Here is a 20,103-nt window from a genome sequence, read left to right as displayed (position 1 = left end):
CCAATGCTCTCTTGTAAGTTCACACCAGATATAGTCCATGAATAAACAATTCCTCAGGCCAGGTCGGGTGCCTCATGCCTATAATCCTAACATTTCAGGAGGCCAAGAGCTCAAGACCAGCAGGGGCAACATAGTGAGATCTGATCTCTACAAAAAAATTTTAAAAATAAAAATGATAATATTTAAAAAGTATCCTCATCCTTTATATATTTTTTTAATGTTGTTCTTCTTCTTTTTTTTTTTTTTTTTTTGAGACAGAGTCTCACTTTCTTGCCTGGGCTAGAGTGCCATGGCATCAGCCTAGCTCACAGCAACCTCAAACTCCTGGGCTCAAGCAATCCTTCTGCCTCAGCCTCCCGAGTAGCTGGGACTACAGGCACATGCCACCATGCCCAGCTAATTTTTTCTATTTTTAGTTATTTGGCTAATTTCTTTCTATTTATAGTAGAGACGAGGTCTCGCACCTCATCCTTTTTATCATCATCTTATCTTCATCATTATGCATTTAACTGTAACAGTTAATTTGATTTTCACAGAGCCACTACCAGGAAGTAATAGATGTTAACCTTTCACCGTATGTACCCCAGAGTTTATTTATTTATTTAGAGACAGAGTCTCACTCTGTCACCCTGACTAGAGTGCAGTGGTGTCATCATGGCTCACTGCATCCTCAAACTCCTAAGCTCCTTCCTTCCCCCTGTCTGGAACTTCCCTAGAAGTTCTGCACATTAAAAGCTGAGTCAGTGGCTGTGGAGGGAGAGATCTGGTTAGTAGTCAAATAATGAGGGATCTGAAAAGGGAGACAAGGACATAGATTAGAATGAGAATAAATAAGTAGAAAAGAACAAATCTAACCACATTTCCCCACACCTCATTAAACCAGTCTCTCAGCCTGGGAAATAGATCTTCATTAATCTGATAGAGAACATTTATCTTGTGTTTTAAGAGGTGTAGATCACAGTCTCTACTTGCCCTGTGTGGCATTTTTCACCAATAATCATGCAAGCTCCTCCCTGTTGGGCTGTCACGGCATCTGGGACGAGGCAGTTTTCAAATACATTACAGGCTAGGCTGTTGGCTTCTAACTTAAGTGCTCCAAAGGCTTGCATAATGATTTTCAACTCCTGTTCTACTACCACAGAGAGATTCAAAACTGTCTTTTCAATCTCGTAAGTTCCAATGCCAGGAAAAAAGTCCTGAGCACCCAACAGAACTTAGAATTGTGATATACAAGTGGGGTTTTTATAATATCATGTCTAGTACATTTGCTTGATACCACTTTGTGAAAGAGCCAAATTTGTAATTTGGCTGGCATTCACAGTGGAGTACCTGGTAACAGGGTGTCAGATGATCAAGTCCACAGTGTCATGACTATCTAGGTGGGAACCACTTGTGTACTTTATCACCACACACAATGAAAAAATAAGTGTTATTTACAGACAGGGTCAGGTTGGAACCTGTGACCTCCCAGTTTGGAGTTTGCTGTGCCTCTTCTTTCTTATTGGCACTTCTACATCTCCAGTTTCTATGTGCCCCTACCAGTCTGTGGGAACAGAACAGGTTGCAAAATATTTGATATGAAAGGCCTTTGGTCCATTCCTGGAAGTTATAGGGCTTGGTTTTGTCACTTAAACAAGTTAGTCCAAACTTTTGGTCTGCCCATATGCAATCTTTAGTATCTGGCAACTTAACAATCAGAGCAAGTGAACTATCCCCAAGTTGCACAGGCCTGGCTTGTGAGCTGTCCACATCACCTGGTGGTCTGACAATCGCTGAGATCATGAGGGTTAGTGTCAGCACCATCTACAAGTACAAGAATGCCATCTGTGGAATCAAACCAGGCTGGGCAATGAATGTAGCAATTTTAGAGGGAAGGTGAATAGCTCATAATAGGGGCAGCAATTGTAGGCCCATTAGCAACAGGCATGTCTGCAGAAGTTACAAAACTACAAGATTTCCACATTGTGCCAATTGGATGGCAGACTCCAATGGCATATTTGGAGTCTGTGTAAATAGTGGCAGCTTTTCTTGGCAGCCAATGTGCAAGTTCTAGGTAGGGCTATGACAAAAGTGATTCAAGGCATTTTGGGGTGAGCTTTTGAGTGCCCTGAGATATTTTATGTCCTAAGTAATGAACAATTGTCTGTACTCACTGGAGTCTAGACCTAGAGGCTTTATGGTCTCAGTCAGCTAGAGTCTTTACAAGAAGAGTCTAAGAGAGCACTCTGTTTACAGAGCAAAAAATCATCAACACACTGAACAAGAGTGGATCTTTGGATAAAAGTTCTAGAGTCTAAATCAGCTTTGAGAATTTGAGAGAACATTGAAGGAGATGCACAGTGTCTGAGGTATTTGGGTCCATGTTAATTATCTCCCTCTGACGTTGAATGGAAAGAGAAATTGTGAATCAGGGTGTAACAGAATTGAAAAGGAAGTTGAGCAGAGGTCGATTACTGTATTATTAAAGTCACAAGAACTAAAAAGCATTTGAGTTAGTTTCTATCTTCTTGATAAAATTTTTGACTGAACTGTTTGTTTTCTTAAGCTAATTAATTAGAGCTCTTTTATATATTTTGCTAGTGAAATATCACATACACATGACATATATAGACACAGAGACATATAGACATACAGACAGAAGCAGATCTAATAGTTCTTCTAAAGAATTTTTATTGCCGGCTCTTAAATATTATTAAATTATTTTATCCAGGCTATCCATTTTTTAATTACCTATTTTATTGTTAAAATTACTGCAATTACTAGCTGGGCAACAATTTTGCCTTTAGTAGGATTTTGTCATTTCTATAAGCATTTGTCAGGCCTAATACTCATACATGTGTAGGTAGGCAGAATGTGGGGCAGGCCGTGGGAAGATCAGCTGCTTCTCCCCAGGAAGCTGGTCCCTTAGGTAGTAGTAGTCACAGAGGATAAGAAATTAATACGAAACAGAATAAAAGAATACACAGAGAGGAAGGTATAGTTTTATAGGTTTATATAAAGAAATTAGGATAAAGTGAGGGTACTCAGGAGTCTACACTACATCCCTGTCAGTAGAGCAGCATTGAGGTTAGATTCACATAGGTTTTTATAATCACAAATATCAATTATCAGCTGCCAGAGTAACAGATTTACATAGTAACAGGTCGTTTCGATTTGGGTTAAAAGTTTTTTTCAAAGGGCTTCTAACAAGTTCTAACCTATTCTATCTATGTGAACAGTTACAAAATCTTTCTAGGACTAACTCTAAGTTCTAAGAGATACCTATCAATTAACAGAGGAATAACAAAGAGATATAGTGGCTCTATATTTCTTTTATCTAGTTATTGTGGATTTGAGACAGACAGGAGAAAGCAGGAAGCCCAGTTCTACATTCTAAATTGTTCATAACCACAGGGGTGCATCCCTGGGCTAGGGCACTCATTGTTCTGGCTCCCATCCTGTGAGCCATGCATATACCTGTCTTGTCTTTCAAGAACAGGGAGGCATATATCTGAGATAAGGAGAAGCCTCCTGGAACATATCTGCATGGGAGCTTTGAGAGCCCTGCCAAGGGGATGCAGCTCTTGAAATGCAAACTAATGAGTTCACATATTCCTTCAGGGGCAAACCCTGCAAACTCCTATTTCTGCCTTTAATATAGCAATATTGGGCGATACAATAAAATAATGATCTTATGAGCCACATCTCATTAATTTCTCAATCATATTTCTGCAACAATTACTAGCTGTTCACCAATGTTGCCTTTAGTATGATTTTATCATTTCTATAAGCATTTGCCGGGCCTAATACTCATACATATATAGGTATGCATTGCCAAAAGTAGAGTACTCAGTTCTTCAGAAATTAAGAATCCTGTTTTTGCCTTGATTCTTGGCTTTGGCTCTCAGATCTCCATGATCAACTTAGGCAATGATTTTTTCTTACCCAGTGTACAAGAAAAAGGAACAAAGGAATAGAACATGGAAATCTCTGTGAATGCCTGAAAGCTGGAGTTTGCATCCCCAGTAGTGTTGCCATGTTACTGTTAGTTTCTGCCTGACCCAGTCAGACGTTTGAGAAATCTAATTGGTTCTAAGCTAATTAGCTATCATATCCAATCTGATCCCAGACTTAGTTTAGTTTCTGTTGCAACTTTTGAACCCATTTAGGATCAAAAATTTTTTCAAATTCAGAGAGCTCAAAACGTAAGTCTGTGGAGCTTTGGGATCGGGCGAGAGCTTACCCACAAGCCCCAGTTGCAGTGAGAAGCAAAGGACACAACAGGCCCAGCAAGTACCTCACCTGCACTCTCAGTGCTCCTGGGGGTCTCTGGGAGCTCCATTTTGGAACCCACTTCTGACCAATTAAATTTAACAGAGTTTAATTGGGCACAGAGTGATTCACAAATTAGGCAGCGGAACTAGAACACGTTCAGAGAGACTCCAATGCTGGAGAAGATTCATGGACAGAAGAGAGCGGTATAGAAGCAGCTGGATTGGTTACAGCTCAGCATTTGCCTTACTAAAAATGGCTTGAACAGTTGGCCACCTTTGATCAGCCAAACTCCACCGTCAGCAAAGAGGAAGGAGTAGAAGGGAGTGAAGATAAGTGGAGCAGACTTTAGCTGGGACACACAGCTGACACTTTTGCTTTTGAACTTTTTAACTGAAGTTTCTTTTTAAGTGAAACCAATAAGTCTTAGCCAAGGTTACAACTTAATTAAGGAAGCAAGAGGTGTCTTTAAAGAGGTGGAGAACAGTTTTCATGGGATCCAGAAAAGCCACAAAAACAATTCAAAGAAAGAAAAATGTCACTAGTCATAAACAAGGTGTAACCCATAATTTTTGTCCAGCCATATTTTCTAGAGTCCCAGCTTTTCAGCTGACCATTTATATATAAATATCTAAAAGCCCTGCATGTCTCCACAGGATACAGGGAAGCAAAACCTGTGCACAGAAGGGAAGAGAATCAATGAATGGTGAAAGTTACACAAATGGCTCGTTCGCTGCCTAGGAATCAACCCTAGGCTGCTGAGGTGAAAGCATAGAATCTTAACCATTAGGCTAAAGGACAAACTGGCCTTTGCCATTTACCTTAGGAGCAATATTCAAATGATTTTTATCTTTTTTTTTTTTTTTGGCTCAATACTATGACGGAAGAGTGTAATGATTTTTATCTTTGTTAGATCAGATATTAGGCTAGTGCAACAGTAACTGGTTTCAGACTGAATTGTCAGTCATTATAACTAGGCTCAAACAGATCTTTATTAATCAAAATAGAAACTATTACAATCAACACATTTTTGCCAATGAGAAATAAGTTTGTTTATTCTTGTAGCCTAAAAATCCCTACTTCGGTATTCCACAAACTCTTGAAAAGCATTTTCTGCAGCCTGCTGATTGGGGAAGCGTTTTCCCTGCAAAAAGTTGTCAAGATGCTTGAAGAAGTGGTAGTCGATTAGCAAGAGGTCAAGTGAATATGGCAGATGGGGCAAAACTTCGTAGCCCAATTCATTCAACTTTTGAAGTGTTGGTTGTGCAACGTGCAGTTGGGTGTTGTCATGGAGAATTGTGCCCTTTCTGTTGACCAATGCTGGCTACAGGTGTTGCAGTATAGATTTGCTGACCAAACTTCTCAGATGGAATTGTTTCACCAGCATTCAGAAAGCTATAGTGGATCAGACCAGCAGCAGACCACCAAACAGTGACCAAGACCTTTTCTTGGTACAAGTTTGGCTTTGGGAAGTGCTTTGGAGCTTCTTCTTGGTCCAATCACTGAGAGGTTCATTGCTGGTTGTCGTATAAAATCCACTTTTCGTCCCACGTCACAATACAATCAAGAAATAGTTAATTGCTATCGCATACAATAAGAGAAGATGACATTTCAAAAGGATGATTTTTTTTTTTATTTTCAGTCAGCTCATGAGGCACCCACTTCTCAAGCTTTTTCACCTTTCCAATTTGCTTCAAATGCTGAACTACCGTAGAATGGTCTACGTTGAGTTCTTCGGCAACTTCTCATGTAGTTGTAAGAAAATCAGCTTCAATGTTTGCTCTCAATTGGTCATTGTCAACTTCTGATGGCCAGCCACTGCGCTCCTCATCTTAAGGCTCTCCTCTCTGTTGCAAAACTTCTTGAACCATCACTGCACTGCATGTTCATTAGCAGTTTCTGGGCCAAATGCATTGTTGATGTTTCCAGTTGTCTCTGCTGCTTTATGACCCATTTTGAACTCAAATATCACTCGAATTTGCTTTTTGTGTAACATTATTTCCATAGTCTAAAATAAATATTAAATAAACACCAATAAGTCATTAGCTAAAAAACATAAATTGAAAAAAAAAACATAAATTGAGAAATATGCATTAAAATGTATAACATAATCACATTTACTGAAGAATGCATACCAATATCTATTGGCAGATTTCAACAATGCTAAACCCGCAATTACTTTTGCACCAGAAGAGCACTTTTGCTCTTCAGTTTTGTCAAGACAAATTTTTTTTTCCTTTTTCTTTCTTTTTTTTTTTATTTCGGCATATTATGGGGGTACGGATTTTAAGGTTTCAATAAATGCCCATTCCCCCCCCACCCCCCACAAGTCTGAGTCTCCAGCATGACCATCCCCCAGATGGTGCACATCTCACTCATTATGTATGTATATACCCGCCCCCCTCCCCCCTCCCACCTGCCCAATACCCTATTACTGTAGTACCTATGTGACCACTTAGGTGCTATTCAGTTAATACCAATTTGCTGGTGAGTATATGTGGTGCTTGTTTTTCCATTCTTGGGAAACTTCACTTAATAGTATGGGTTCCAGCTCTAACCAGGAAAATATAAGATGTGCTATGTCACCATTGTTTCTTAGAGCTGAATAGTACTCCATGGTATACATATACCACATTTTATTAATCCATTCTTGGATTGATGGGCGCTTGGGCTGTTTCCACGGCCTTGTCAAGACAAATTTTAAGGGTAGCCACACATTAAGTGTCTTTCTTTTCATCTAATTTCACTTAATACAAACAAGGCAATTGTTTCAAATAAGAGATCTCTAAAATTTATTATTATTTTTTAATTTATAAGTTTTTTAATTTAAAGGATCCATCTTTTGGCTATTAATCTCAATGGTACATTTATCCCCAAAGTGATTTAATCCAATGTCTCTTCATAGAAAGCCCAGGTGGTAATTTCTCAGGTTTAGCCTAGAGAGGACATAGAGAAGGCAGTTCCCAAGACTCCCAAAAATTCACTCTCTGAAACAGACAAGATAACAAAGAGAGTAGGACCTTTTAAGACAAAGACTCCCAGCCAGGTGTGATGGCTCATGCCTGTAATCCTAGTATTCTGGGAGACTGAGGCAGAAGGATCGCTTGAATTCAAGAGTTTGAGACCAGCCTGAGCAAGAGTGAGACCCTGTCTCTACTACAAATAGAAAAAAAAAAGCTAGCCAGGCATAGTGGCACACGCCTGTAGTCCCAGCTCCTTGGGAGGCTGAGGCAGGAGGATCAATTGAGCCCAGGAGTTTGAGGTTGCCAAATGACACCACTACATTCTAGCTGGGGTGACAGAGAAAGACTCTGTCTCAAAAAAAGGAAGGAAGGAAGGAAGGAAGGAAGGAAGGAAGGAAGGAAGGAAGGAAGGAAGGGAGGGAGGGAGGGAGGGAGGGAGGGAGGGAGGGAGGGAGGGAGGGAGGGAGGGAGGGAGGGAGGGAGGAAGGACAAAGACTCCCCTAGAGCTTGACACAGTACAAGAGTACACTGCTTAGACTCTTTTACAGATTGGCCACCTGACATGTTCCTGAAAAAACACGCCCCTGGATGGTGGACACTGAGGAGAAAATTCCCTCTCAGTCACAAGACAAGCTCAGGGACAAATAATAGGATGAAAGTGGAACCTCATACAGTATTTTTTTTCAGAGATCTGCCGCAAAGTTTGCCTAAATAGAAGCCAATCTAGTCAGAACCATAGAACCAGCTTGCCTGCAGGGCCGGCTGCACAACCTGCAGGCTTATAGAGGAGCTAGGCCCACGTTCTATCCTCTGGTAACTCTCATTATAACAGAACAACACGGAAGGACAGCAACAAAATAAAGCAATACCAACAGCAACAAAAGGGCTATTTCTGAAAAGAAAGGGAATCAGACCATATGAATATTCATACCCCAAAGTACAAAAAAATCTACCAATACCAGAGTCTCTTTACAAAGAATAGTCACTCACAAAAACCTTTTATCTCATTAATCTTAAATTTGGAAAGGACAATGATCTCTATTGTCTGCCTAACTGGAGCCACAGAGAGAGAAAAAACAGGAGACTTACTGGTAAGCTGAGGTAAACTGTGTTGCTGGCTGGTCAAACTCTCCCTTCTCCTCACTGTGTCTTTCAGAAGAGCAGGGTGGCTTTGAGATCCCATGGACTATGCCAAACTGTGGGGGGTGAGGGGGAAACTTCCCCTTAACTCCATAGTTCACTGAAAGATCAACTCACAGTTAAGACAGATTAATCAGAGGTTTATTTACTATGCTCAGGGGGTGAATCACAGAGTGATTATGCAATATCCCAATGGGATCCAGGTATTTTTATAACCTCCTTTTAGAGGGGAGTAGGAGTTGAGGACTACAGGTAATTCTGCTTAGGGGTAATAAATGGGTGCTAAGGGAAATGAATGGATGAGAGGAAAAGATTGGCTTGTAAATTATTCTCTTGCCAAATTAAACTAACCTTGAGATAAACCAGGTCTCATTGCTTTCCTGATTTTCTTTCCTGCAATATATTGAGATAACAGGGAAGGGAAGGGAAGGGAAGTCTTTTGATGGTCTGTCTGGTTGTGCATATAGAAGGAAAGGGCCTTCATATCAAAATATTCTTTATACCAAGGAGTCAAATTTTGAGGTGAAATTTCCTGAGCTTTTCAACCCCATAAAATGTTATGAACTCCTAGGAACTCCTACAGCTCCCAGTTGTACATGCATGGATCTGACCCTTAAACCACGTACCATAAACTTTGAGAACTAGAGGGAGATCACGCAGGTCCCAGGCTGGCCACTGGGTGGCATACATCTGCAGCAGATCTGAGCAGCACTGCAAAGGCTTTGCCAGGAGAACTGATGTTGAGAACACAATCCACAGTAGGTTGGTCAGAACTTGTGACTTGAACAAAACCGGGTTGATTACCTGTTTGAAAAGAAACATTAGCATTTTCACAGGATTTAAACAAGATCCAGAGTTTCATAACATAATGTTTAAAATGTCCAGTATATAACCCAAAATTACTTGGCTTATAAAGAACCAGGAAATCTCAACTCACGTGGGAAAAAACAATCAACAGATCCCAATGTTGAGATGTCACAGATGTTGGAACTATCTGCAAATGACAGTAAAGCAGCTATTATAAGAGTGGCATGATTAAGTGTGAACACTCTTGAAATTAACAAAAAGATGAAAAGTCTCAGTGAGGAAATAGTACGAAGAAGAAACAAATGGAAATTTTAGAACTGAAAAATACAAGTGTATTTTGTCCTTTTGTCTTCTCAGTTTTATGTCTTGTTTTAAAACCCTTCCTTGCTTCAAAATTATTTTGTGAAATTGCTGGAGAATTTCTTTTATTATCTTTACAGATACTTTTTTTTTTTTTTTTTTGAGACAGGGTCTTGCTCGCTCACCTGGGTAGAGTGCAGAGGGGTCATCATAGCTCACGGCAACCTCTAACTCCTGGATTCAAGCGATCCTCCTACCTCAGCCTCCCAAGTAGCTAGGACTATAGGTGTGCACCACCACACAAGTCTACAGATACTTTTTTACATTTAAGACTCTGGCGTATCTGGAAATTATTTTAGGTTATCGATCAGCTATAATTTTTTTTTCTTTTCTAACCTTGGCTCTTTCATCAATGCTCCAGCTTCCTGGAGGGGTTCCAGAACAATCCAGATTTCCCAGATCCTTGGGAACATGACCAAACTTGGCTTCTTGACACATTGCTGATTGTGACTTAGGACCCCTAAGCCCTCTCCTGCTCACTAAGTCCTTAGTCCAGACCCTAGGAGAACTGGGACAGACCATTGTCACTGTGGCATGTGGGTTCCAGGTGTCCCCACAGTGACCCAGATGCTCATTTGACTCAGAGTCACGGACTGTAGGACTTCCTCTGTAAATTCTGCCCTGGCTCCCTCCCCCGCTGGCCCCCACCCCATCTGTGCACTGCCCTGCCAGCTCTTCTAAGGAAATTTGCATCATGGCCTTGTTGGGACAGCTTCATTGAGCCATGGTCTGTTCACCCACCTGCCTGCTGCTCCTGACCATGACTCTTCCCCTGCTGGGCTCACCAGCTGCCCGAGCATCTCAACCTGTAAGTAAGACTGGAGGAATACCCAGGGGAGGCCTGCAGAGGTGATGCTAGGGGCCTCTGGTTGTGAGGCACAGCAAGGTGTGGGGTCAGGGGACTGGTGGGGGGCAAGGACTGAAGGGAGAGGAAATATAACATGAAAGGAAAGAAGCCAGGTTAGTATAGACTGTGAGAGTCCAGTCTGATTTTCCTGAGTTTGGGGTTAGCTTTTGTTTCTTTGTTTCAGTCCCTGTGAACTGCAGTGATACCTGCTGCACTTTGGATAAACACTCTTCCAGTCAAGCGGGCCATTTAAAAGTGAAAAGAAAACTTTCAGATTTGGGAACCACTGGCATAGACAATAGGAGGGAATCGGGGAAAGGCATCAGAGTCTAGATTGGTACCTTTTGATCCGTTTTCTCCCAGGCAGATACCTATGTCTATGTCTGTATCTGTATCTACACATCCACACTTCTAAACCCAAATCTATTTCTATCTCTAAATGTAAATCTATATCCATCTTTATCTACATCTACATGTATATCAATATCTAAATCTATCTATATCTTTTTTTTTTATTTTTGTAGAGACAGAGTCTTGCTATGTTGTCCAGGCTGGTCTGGAACTCCTGGGTTCGAGTGATCATCCCGAGTAGCTGGGACTAAGAGCAAGCCCCACCACGCCCAGTGCTTATATCCATATCTATATCCATAGCCATATCCATACCGGTATCTGGTTTTACACAGATGTCCACGTGCATGTGCAATTTTGAGAGAGGAAGAAGTTAGTGAGGAAATAATATACATGAAGCACAGACTAGGGGAAGAGGCTGCCTTCTGCTTCCCCTTGTGTCAAATCCTATGGAAGGAATAAAGTCCCTAAGTCTCTGGGCCGGCCAGCTCTGCCCAGCACCCCTGCTGGAGCTCCAGACCCAGCCATTTCAATAAACCTAGAGGCCCAGGGACAGGTAAATTCAGGAAGGAATTAAACAAAGCATATTGACTCCCCAGGGCGTGCCTGGTTCCTGGTTTTAGGTGGGATCTGCAGGGCCTGGCAGGGCTCCTGGGGCTGCATCCCTGGCACCCATCCAGAAGCCCGCTTCCCCTTCCTAATGGGTATGTTGAGTCCCAGCAAAAAGAAGAGCTTCCAAGGGACCAAGTCATCCTGGTTGAGACCAGCCAGCCTGGCTGCTGAAGAGTTCTTGGGAGGGACTTGAGGTCAACCTCTTCCCAGGTCTCTCTTTTGTGTTCTGTTCCAGGGACAGAGTCAGGCTGGAAGGGAATCTGGGCAACTCCTGGCCCGCAGGAGTGCAGCAGGGGGTGAGTGGCTGGCCAGGGGAGGGAGGGAGGAGGAGGAAAGAAGGAGCCAGGAGAGGGCACGGTGTCGGTGAGGAGTGGCAGGAGTAGAAGAGGACCAGCTCAGGCAGTCTGCCACGTCTGCATCCAGTTCTCTAGCCATGAGGCCTTGAGGAGCTCATTCACCTCTGCAGCCTCACCTATGACGTGGGGGCTGCTGGGAGGATGCCCTGAAGCAGTGTATCTGGATGTGCCCTGAGTCCTGTCTGTGCACCTAGACAGGCTACGGGAGGGGGATCTGCTCTGTGTCCCTAGGAATGGCCAGGGCGGTGTGAGAGGGGAGAAGGGACTGCCTGTGCATTGCTGTCTCCTCTCCAGGTGTCCCCTCTGCTCCTGTGGAATCAGTTCTGGTCTCTGTCTATGTACATCTGGACTTTCCAGACAAGACCTGGCCACTGGCTCTCTCCAGGACCCTGACCCTCCCTGCTGCCCTAGCTTCTGCTTCCCCAGGAACTCTCACCAGCCTCAGCCTCACAACAGGTGCCACTTGTTGCAGTGGAGGGAACTAGGCTTCCGAGCCCTCCCACAGCCGGCTGGCCTGAGGCCCTGTGTGCCCCTCCCCATCTCCTGGACGGCTGCCTGGTTCCTTCTCCCTGGCCCAACTCCTTCCCCACCATGCCCAACACCACACAGACCTTTCCCCGCCTGTCCCACCTCGTCTTTGAACTCAGGCCGAGGGCCCAGGGCCACACAGTGCAGGCTGGGACTTCCACCCTCACCCCTAACGCCTCCCCTCCCAGCATGGCATCTGCTGCCCCGAGCCCTGCCTGAGGAGGTGCGGTCCCTCGGGTGGGCCTGGTCCAGATTCCCAGCCTCAAACAGCCCTGAGGCCTCTCGGGCGCCCACCTGGCTTCTCAGACAGCCTGCCCCCTTCTTACCCCCCTTCTCTGTCACAGAGTGTGACGTCAACCTCGAGGGGCATATCGATTGTTCTTGTCTCTCTGGGTACCAGTGGAACGCCAGTGTCTGCTCCCGTCACCGGCCCTGCCAAGCCTTCCGCAGCGACCGGCCCTGTGGCTGTCTTGTCTTCAGCCAGCCTGAACCTGGGTACTGCCAGTTGCTGCCACCTGGTGAGGCGGGGTGGGAACTTGGAAACCGATGGCTTCAAGTGAAAGAAATGCTCCCTGTTTTTTCTTCCTCTCTGAACCTGTGTTTCAGCCCCGGGCCCAGGCCCCGCTGCTCCCCTGTGTGGGAGAAGAGCCAACCTTCACAGCAGATCGCAGGCCCTGGGCTCAGGACCTGTGAGACTAACGGGGGCCCAGAGACACAGGGACAAGTGGAGAAAGTGCTAGAGTGACCCTGCTTTTTACCCTCAGAGAACAGGAAGTGGCTCCAGCAGCCCCACGTTCCTGGGGAGGGGAAGTCATAGGTCAAAAAGTTGTCTTTTTAGATCCCAGTAACAGGGTCCTCCAGGCTGGACGACAGGGCACACTCAGATGCCCACCCAGGGACAAAAAGGGAAAAAAAAGAAAGAAAAAAAAGCTAGGTGGGAGGGCACTTGGAGGAATAAGCCTCAGAGATGGGGAAGGAGTGAGCTCCTCCTCAGGAACTCTCTGCCTCCTGCCTCCCTGCAGTCCCCGGAAACCTGAGCCTGAACTCCCCGCTGCAGATGCCTGGCCACACGCTGAACCTGACTCTCCTCATCAGCCAGGAGGCCACCAACCTCAACTGGTTCCTGAGGCACCCTGGGAGCCACAGACCGGTCCTCCTGCAGCCAGGGACACAGGTGTCCCTGACCTCCAGCCGGGGCCAGGCTGCCCTCACCATCTCCAACATGTCCCATCACTGGGCAGGTAGCCAGCCGGGCCTGCCCTCGCCTCTCTTCTCTTTCTTTTTCTTCACCTTTCTTCTCTGCTTTACTTTACCTCTTCCTCCCACTCTTCCCTCCTTCTCCTTCCTTCTTTTCTTTTCACCTCTTCCTTGCCCTTTTCATATTTCTATTTATTCATTCTGAGGGAAAAAAAGGCTAAGAGGCCCATTGGTGTGAAAAATTATAATGTGGAAAATTCTAAAAATGGCCAGCTGTTTTCAGTATGGTCCGGGGATTTCTGGGACCCTTTTAGCGGTTCACGAAGTCACAATTATTGTCCTAATATACTCAGATGTCACTTGTCCCTTTCTCTCTCACTCCCTTACGAGTGGACAGCAGCCTCTTCCAGAGGCTGCAGGGGTCTCGCAGATTGAACACAGATAGGACAGTAGGACAACCCGGCCGGCTACCACTCAGCCAGACATTAGAGAGATTTGCACAAATATGAAACAATGTCCAATGTCACTCTTCTACTTATGTTTTGGAAAATAAAGTTATTTTTCATAAGAACATTTCTGTTAAGAAAAATATTATAATGTGGGGAATGATGAAAATATGGTCTCAATTTCAGCTGAGAAGAGATCCAAGTTTTTGTAGACACTACAATGGCAGGCAGGGGGCAGGAAGGACAACTGCTATAGGGAGAGAGGTTCGCCTTGGAGTTCATGGACACAGGCTAATAAAATGGGCCAGGAGCCTCTTCTACAGATTTTTTCTTCTGCCTGGAAATCCTTCTTGGGGGCAGGGAACATCTACATGGGCCATCCTGGGACCTTTCTTGCTGGGGTTAAGCACTGGGCGCTGGCAGAGGACGGAGCGAGAAGGCAGATCTGGGCTGAGGCTTGGGAGGCAATGGAGATTCTGTGGTGCCTGTGAGCCCAGAGGGGTCCCCATTGCAGCAGATGTGTATCTGCAGGTGAGTACATGAGCTGCTTCGAGGCCCAGGGATTCAAGTGGAACCTGTACCAGGTGGTGAGGGTGCCTTTGGAGGTGACAGATGTGGTTCGACTTCCAGAGCAGCTCTCCGTCTCCTGTGCCACCTCCCCTGGCTTCCAGCTGAGCTGCTGCCTCCCCCGCACAAACCTGGCCTACACAGCTGCCTGGAGCCCTGGAGCAGACGGCGAAGGTAAGAGAGGGGCAGCTCTCAGGCGTCAGGGGTGAAAGGGGGCAGCTTCTCTCCTCCAGGGGGCTGGGTCTTCAGCTCATGAGAAGCAGAGGCTTCAGTCCAACCAGGGACTTGGGGGTCCAAGTCCAACACTGTTTTCACCTCATCAAAGCAATCCTACCTCTACTGATATAACACAGCCAGAGTGCACAGGTAAGTTTTTGCAAAATGCTTTCATCCATACAGTCACATTGAACTCTCTGTGAGGTTAGTTTGAGGATAGTCCCCATTTTACAAATGAGGAAACTGAGTCCTGGAGCTACTCAGAGACCCCCAGCGTCCCTCTCAGCAACATCAACCTCTGCCCTCCATCACTTGATGTCCACACACTCCTTGGGCTCTTCCCCACTGCCTCTGCTGCTTCTGAAATTGCTAGAAAGACTGAGACAGCATGTCCAGGCCTGCTGGGCTCTAGGCCCGGAACAAGCCCAGCGACGGCTCCCTTCTCTCTTCTCACCCTCAGCCTCCTCATTCAACATGTCAGGCTCCCAGTGCCTCGTGCTGGCCGTTCAGCACTGCCCAGCGGCTGACACCACATACACTTGTGACCTACAGAGCCACGGCCTCACTCCCCTCAGGGTCCCTGTCTCCGTGACCATCATCCAGGGTACGTGGGGCTTGGGGTGCAGTGGGCCGACCTCAGCTGCTTGCCCTGGGGGCACGAGCTCTCCTCCATGGCACTCTGTTTCCTGGGCAATGGGGCCAGGATCCCAGGCCTGTACAGTTGCTGCCCAAGGAAAGGCTCAGGTGGAACTGTGATTGCTGAATCTTCACTGACCTTCATTCTTCAGATGGAGACATTACCTGCCCTAAGGACTCCTCAGGTGTGGCCTGGAATGTCACCAAGGCTGGCCACGTGGCACAGGCCCCATGTCCCGTGAATAAGAGCGGAGTGGTGAAGAGGTCCTGTGGGCCCGACGGGGTCTGGGGGCCCATCCGCAGCAGCTGCACAGACGAGAGGCTCCTGGCCTTGCTCACCCGAGCCAGGGTAAAGCTCCCGCCCCGCCGCCCACGGGCTCCCCGCTCCGTGACCCATCCTCCCTCACTCAGGACCCAGCAGGAGGGTCCCCAGGCCCAGCCCACAGGTTATTCAGCTTCTCTGAACCAGAGCCCTAGCAGAGCCAGGACCTGGGTGTGGAGGCTTCAGAGGCACCAGCACTCCCATGGGAAGGGGAGATGCTGTTCTTGAACCCTAATTCCATGTGTGCCTCCCCCTTACATTGGTGTCAGTCCCTTCCATGTGGCTCACTCACTCCCCTCTCTGCTTCCTGCTCCCCCCGGGACAAGGCACGGGATGGGGGTGGAAAGCGGCTGGACGGAAAGAGAAGGAGGTGGCCCCTCCCTCGTGAGGACTCTCCTGCCACCCGCCTCCTGCTGTCTCGTCTGTCTCAGCTGCTGCAGGCCGGCCAGGGCAAGCCCGATGAGGAGGTGCCACAGATCCTGAGGGAGCTGTCAGGGCAGGTGGCGGGGGCAAGCTCGCCCTCTGACCTACTGACGCTGCTGCGCACCATGAAATGCCTGGCCAAGGTGGCGGCAAAGGCCAGAGTACAGCTTGAGCGCAGTGCCCTGGAGGTGAGATCCCTGAGCCACGGAGAGGCCAGTTGGGCAATGGGGCATGGAGACATTTTGCCTGTGGGCACTTCTGTCCCTCTGACATCACGGTGGGCTGTCAGACAGCAGACATACCTGGAGTCCAAGTGTCTGCGCTCCTGGGCTCCTGGTCCATTTCCCCTCTTGCACGTCAGTCTCCCGGGCGATGGAGCGTGGGAAAGACCTGATGCTGGGAACATGTGGGAGGGCAGAGGGCAGGAAAGGGTGTGCAGACATGAGTGCAGAGACAGTATGCACACACAGACCCAGGACTATCATGTGCACATAGAGACACTCTAACACGCCTGTCTTTGCTGGACTCACCTAAATCAGCTCAGGATGGGCCTCAGTTGGTGACTCGTAAGCTGCAGCCAAAACAGTTACAAGGGGCAATGATACTACTCACCTTTCATGTCTGGGAATATGTAGCACATGGGGGTACACAGACTCGCATGTGGCCCTTGCCTTCAGAACATTGTGCCTTCTACCACTGGTCACCACTCCTAGCTCTGAGGACTTGGAGGGGTCAAGGAATTGGAGAAGTTCCCTCTTAGGACCTGGGTGGCCCCAAGGGATGGGAGGGAAGAAGGGATGTCAGGCAGAGGGGTGGGTGTGTGTCAGGGGACCGCACACTTAAAGATGCCCCTAGGTGGTTGGTGGAGTAGCTTCCCATCCTTCCCTTCTAGAAAATCTCCCTTCACAGACCTGTCCTCCTCTTTCCTCTTCTCTCCAACCTTGACGCTTACCTGGACCGGGAAGGGTAGGTTTGGGGTCTGTAGCTCTCAGTGCTCCTGGCTGAGAACTGCAGGCTCGAGCAGATTGGGCCATTTCTCTGTTGGGTGCTGCAGAATCTCCTGACAACCACAGACAAGGTCCTAGACATGGACACCAGTTCTCTGTGGACCGAGAAGCCCCGGGTGGGCTCAACTTTCCTGCTGGCTGTGGAGACCCTGGCACGCAGCTTGTGCCCACAAGATCATCCCTTCACCTTCAGTTTGCCCAACGTGCAGCTGCAGACCCGGCTCCTCGGCCCCACGTTGCCTGCTGACTATAAGATCTCCTTCTCCACGTGGCCCCCCCTGCACGCACAGATTCCCAGGCACACACTGGCCCTGCTGCGCCACAATGGAACCAAAGTCAGTATTACCAGCCTGGTACTGCAAAAGCTGGACCAACTTTTGCCCTCAAACTACGGACAAGGGCTTGGGGACTCCCTCTATACCACTCCTGGCCTGGTCCTTGTCATCTCCATCATGGCAGATGGCCAGACCTTCCACCAGGGAGAGGTCATCATGGACTTCGGGCACACAAAGGGGACCCCTCACTGTGTCTTCTGGGATCACAATCTCTTCCCGGGCAAGGGGGGTTGGTCCAGAGAAGGATGCCAGGCACAGGCAGCCTATGCCAGCCTGACCACCCAGTGCATCTGCCAGCACCTCACTGCCTTCTCCATCCTCATGTCCCCACACACTGTTCCTGATGATCGCGCCCTGGCACTGCTGAGTCAGCTGGGCTTGGGGGCTTCCATACTGGCACTGCTTGTGTGCCTAGGCGTGTACAGGCTGGTCTGGAGAGTCGTGGTGCGGAACAAGGTCGCCTACTTCCGCCACACTGCTCTGCTCAATGTGGTGCTCTGCTTGCTGGCTGCAGACACCTGCTTCCTGGGAGCCACACTGCTCCCTCCAGGGTCCCACAGCCCACTCTGCCTCACTGCTACCTTCCTCTGTCATTTCTTCTACCTGGCCACGTTCTTCTGGATGCTGGCGCAGGCCCTGGTGCTGGCCCACCAGCTGCTCTTCGTCTTCCAGCAGCTGTCCATCCACCGAGTCCTCCCCCTGATGGTGCTCCTTGGCTACCTGTGCCCCCTGGGGTTTGCAGGTGTCACCCTGGGCCTCTACCTACCTAGAGGGCAATACCTGAGGGAGGGGGAGTGCTGGTTAGATGGGAAAGGAGGGGCACTCTACACTTTCGTGGGGCCAGTGCTGGCCATCGTAGGTGTGAACGGGTTGGTACTAGCCATGGCTGTGCTGAAGTTGCTGAGACCTTCGCTGTCAGAGGGACCACCCGTAGAGAAGCGTCAAGCTCTTCTGGGGGTGATCAAAGCCCTGCTCATTCTCACACCCATCTTTGGCCTCACCTGGGGGCTGGGCCTGGCCACTCTGTTAGAAGAAGTCTCCACAGTCCCTCATTACATCTTCACCATTCTCAACACTTTCCAGGTAGGTGGCAGGGTGGTGACTGTGCTTTTTGTCCTTTTGATGGTCTAAGTCACTGCCAATTCCTTCTCAAGGTAGAATCACACTGGAACAGAAGAAAATAAGTTCAGGAATTTTCAAAAGTTTAGGTATCGGTCCCAGCTCCTCCACCGACTAGCTGGATAACTTTGGACAAATGATATAACCTCTCTAAGCTTTGGTTTTATTACCTGTAAAATAATAGCTGATTTTGCCAGAGAATTCAGGAAATTATCAGTACCCAATCCTTTGATATCTTAATCACAAGAATAAGAAAAGCATCTGGAATGGATCCTATGCACCAAAAGGTCCTAATGTATACGAAAACAAACGGATAGCCTCAGGATGTGAATCAGACAAGAGGACAGGTTGAAGGAAGTGCAGAGGGAACGAATTGACTTGGGTTGACCCCTTCCTTCGTGACCAGCTCACCCCTGTGCTCCTCTTCTCAGGGTGTCTTCATCTTATTGTTTGGTTGCCTCACAGACAAGAAGGTGAGTCTGCCCACCTAGCCCCCCCGCCTGCTTTGCAGACCGAAGGCCGGGACTTCGGCTGGCATAGCTGGGTGTTTACTTCTTCTACAGGTACAAGAGGCTTTACGCAAACACTTCTGCCGCACCCAACTCCCCAACTCCACTGTCTCCCTGGTAAGTAGCCAGCTTGGAATCCTCAGCTCTTCCCCTGAAAGCTGATCAGGTGTTCCACAGCCTTCCCCAAAGGACATGGGCACAGCTAGAAGCAGAAAAGATTGGGGTTGTTTTTTAGACAGCCGATTTCAAGTTCAAGGTCTCAGACTATGGAGGGAACAGCCTAGTCAGAGAGGTCAGAATCAGATTCCTGGTTTTCCCATTATGACCTGGGTTCCTGGGGACTCTCTTCCTCCTGATGTCCCCATTTAAAAATCTGCCTCTAGCTAGCATTTGAAGGGATAATGTAGGATTGTTATGCATGGGAGTTACTGCAGCTGAGAGCAAAGTTCCTAGGATTACTGGAAGCCAGGCAGGAGTGCGTGTGAAAAAGTAAAATGGGTACAACCTCTTCAGAGGAGAGTTGACTGTAATAATCATCTCCCTGCAATTGGACCTTCCCACCGCTTCCTAGGCCACCAGCGAAAGCTCCATATCAGAGTGCAGCAAAGGAGGAAGTGAAGCTGCCAGGTGAGAGCTAAGCTTTCTCAGAGCAGTGTGAGCAGCGTGGAGGGGTGTAGCAAAGAGCCTCCTGGCAGAGTTCTTGACAGAAGGCTCCTGCACACATACCCAGCCCCGCCCAGTGGGTGGAAAGCAGGTTTTCCTAGGGCGGCCATTCCTAGATGGGCTGGGGAAGGTGGAGGCCCCAGAAAGCAGACAGCATAGCATCGACTCTTGCTTTCCAAGAAAGCCAAAGGGAGTTTCGCCACCAATTCTTGACTCAGTTCACTGTGAAAATTCCTTTTCATACTATCACACTTCTAATTATCCTGAAAAACCCTTGCCCTAAGGCATTGCCACTGGTGGGGTTGGAGTCCAGAGCGAGGGGTCTCCAGAGGTCGGGCAAAGTCTCCCTTCAGCAGCCCCAGGCTTCAGGGCGAGCTTCTTCCCAGGGAAGACAGACGCTTCAGAGGGAACCACGCAGACCCACGTTCCCGCAAGGGAGTCAAGGCCACAT

General features: G+C 47.7%; 1 protein-coding gene and 1 long non-coding RNA gene across 3 annotated transcripts in view; one reads left to right on the top strand and one right to left on the bottom strand.

The window, feature by feature from the left end:
* The window catches only part of ADGRF3 (adhesion G protein-coupled receptor F3), a 33,863-nt gene extending 14,214 nt beyond the window's left edge, over positions 1-19,649 (top strand). Inside the window, exons 1-13 of one of the 2 annotated variants that reach the window (XM_012788169.2) lie at positions 9,640-10,329; positions 11,564-11,624; positions 11,979-12,140; positions 12,557-12,730; positions 13,196-13,453; positions 14,387-14,596; positions 15,099-15,242; positions 15,427-15,623; positions 16,028-16,207; positions 17,074-18,444; positions 18,912-18,953; positions 19,044-19,106; positions 19,561-19,649. In XM_012788169.2, the coding sequence (XP_012643623.1) occupies positions 10,246-10,329; positions 11,564-11,624; positions 11,979-12,140; positions 12,557-12,730; positions 13,196-13,453; positions 14,387-14,596; positions 15,099-15,242; positions 15,427-15,623; positions 16,028-16,207; positions 17,074-18,444; positions 18,912-18,953; positions 19,044-19,106; positions 19,561-19,620 (3,006 nt within the window). In that variant the 5' untranslated portion in view covers positions 9,640-10,245 and the 3' untranslated portion in view covers positions 19,621-19,649. Of the gene's footprint in view, positions 1-9,639; positions 10,330-11,563; positions 11,625-11,978; positions 12,141-12,556; positions 12,731-13,195; positions 13,454-14,386; positions 14,597-15,098; positions 15,243-15,426; positions 15,624-16,027; positions 16,208-17,073; positions 18,493-18,911; positions 18,954-19,043; positions 19,107-19,560 lie in introns of those variants that run through there. The other variant, XM_020288640.2, reaches the window with a different exon arrangement.
* Positions 15,495-18,447, bottom strand: LOC142870016 (uncharacterized). The gene is made up of 5 exons (XR_012918537.1): positions 18,363-18,447; positions 16,972-17,121; positions 16,550-16,590; positions 16,322-16,415; positions 15,495-15,580 (listed from the first exon to the last, which is right to left on the bottom strand). It is a non-coding gene; the product is annotated as an uncharacterized LOC142870016 (long non-coding RNA).
* Positions 19,650-20,103: the final 454 nt, after the last annotated feature.

This window comes from Microcebus murinus, chromosome 3 (genome assembly GCF_040939455.1).
Source record: "Microcebus murinus isolate Inina chromosome 3, M.murinus_Inina_mat1.0, whole genome shotgun sequence".
NCBI lineage: Eukaryota > Metazoa > Chordata > Mammalia > Primates > Cheirogaleidae > Microcebus > Microcebus murinus.
This window is presented reverse-complemented; position numbering and strand designations above follow the sequence as displayed.